The sequence below is a fragment of the Polistes fuscatus genome, unplaced genomic scaffold (genome assembly GCF_010416935.1).
Source record: "Polistes fuscatus isolate 324 unplaced genomic scaffold, CU_Pfus_HIC Scaffold84, whole genome shotgun sequence".
In the NCBI taxonomy this organism is placed as follows: Eukaryota; Metazoa; Arthropoda; class Insecta; order Hymenoptera; family Vespidae; genus Polistes; species Polistes fuscatus.
This window is the reverse complement of record NW_025113167.1, coordinates 63,778-65,254: the sequence shown is the minus strand read 5'-3', so window position 1 is coordinate 65,254 and position 1,477 is coordinate 63,778. Positions and strand designations below refer to the sequence as shown.

The window sequence follows — 1,477 nt, the reverse complement described above, 5'->3', positions numbered from 1 at the left end:
GAACGCGCCAATAGCTTAGCGATACATAATGGGTAATCTACCGGAATCGCGGGTTACTCCCTCCCGGCTCTTCACAAGCCATGTCATAGATTATTGCGGCCATCTCTTGGTAAAAGAGGGGTGGAGACGGAATGGGAAATACGTAAAGGCATACGGTGCAGTATTCGTATGCATAGCGACAAAAACAGTTCACCTTGAGTTAGTGACAGATATGTCAACAGATTGTTTTTTAGCGTGTCTGAAACGATTCATGGCACAGCGGGGTAAACCTTCTAATATATATTCAGACAATGGAACTGACTTAGTTGGGGCAAATCGCGCGTTAGGAGAACTAATAATACAAATATTCAATGATATAGCGAAAGCCAAGATTAGCGATCAATTAAGCGTCGAAGGGGTGTCCTGGCACTACATACCGCAAGGCGCTCCAAATTTCGGTGGTTTGTGGGAAGCGGTAGTGAAGGCCGCGAAATATCACTTAAGACGCATGGTAGGAAACGCTTCACTAACATTCGAGGAATTGTGTACTGTGCTAACGCAGATAGAAGCAATATTAAATTCACGCCCTCTGTTACCTCTATCCGCTGATCCCAGAGACATAAACGCCCTTACTCCTGCTAATTTTCTTATTAGAGACTCCCTGCTGTCGGTATCTGAACCGGACATAAAGGAAATATCAATCTATCGGTTATCCTGGCTGCAACTTATTGAGTAGCTGCGACAGCATTTTTGGAAGCAGTGGTCAAAAAACTACTTAAACCTGCTCAAACCAGGGGCCAAAAGGATCCGTGCAAACACGTGATTCACTACAGAAGGGCCACTTGGTCGTAATTCAAGATGACAATCTACCCTCACTACGATAGCTGCTGGGCAGGGTGGAGCAATTAATACCGGACGCAGACGGAGTAACTCAAACAGCAATGATGCGAACATCCAGAAAAATCATCAAGCGGGCGGCAACAAGGCTATGTGTTCTACAAATAGAGCAACCATAGGCAGTCATAAGCATTTATAATTTGTAAAATGTATTCAATGTATTATTAACAGGTGGTGCTTAGAAAGTTTAGTTAGTATCAAATGTTATTTTATGCCACTTCAGATTATATTTGTTGATCAGATTGTACATATCAGCGTTATTAGGTTCCAAGTTTTATTTTGAAAGGCAGGTCTTTCAAGGGGGCCGGCATGTTCCGTCATTGTCGGAACACTTAAAGGAATTTATCAAAGGAAAATTCGGATAGCATTCACAAATATAAAGATATCGGACAAAGCAATCTACAGTAAATAGAAAATATTAATTTAGTATCACTGGGTTTTCTTCGTCGACAGACTGAAAAGTGTCAATAGATACCTAGTTATCGCGTTCGGTATCCGATCTTAATTTCTAAAGTCAGATCATTATGCCTCGACATACTGTTTTATGCGTAAAACACTGAAATTGTGGCGCAAGCTATTTTTTTGGGGATTAGAAGTTTGC

At 41.6% G+C, this 1,477-nt stretch overlaps 1 protein-coding gene across 1 annotated transcript; it reads left to right on the top strand.

The window, feature by feature from the left end:
• Positions 1 to 211: 211 nt before the first annotated feature.
• LOC122525251 lies at positions 212 to 715 on the top strand. Its single transcript, XM_043647927.1, has one exon. The coding sequence runs from the start codon at positions 212 to 214 to the stop codon at positions 713 to 715; it is 504 nt and encodes a 167-aa protein (XP_043503862.1).
• Positions 716 to 1,477: the final 762 nt, after the last annotated feature.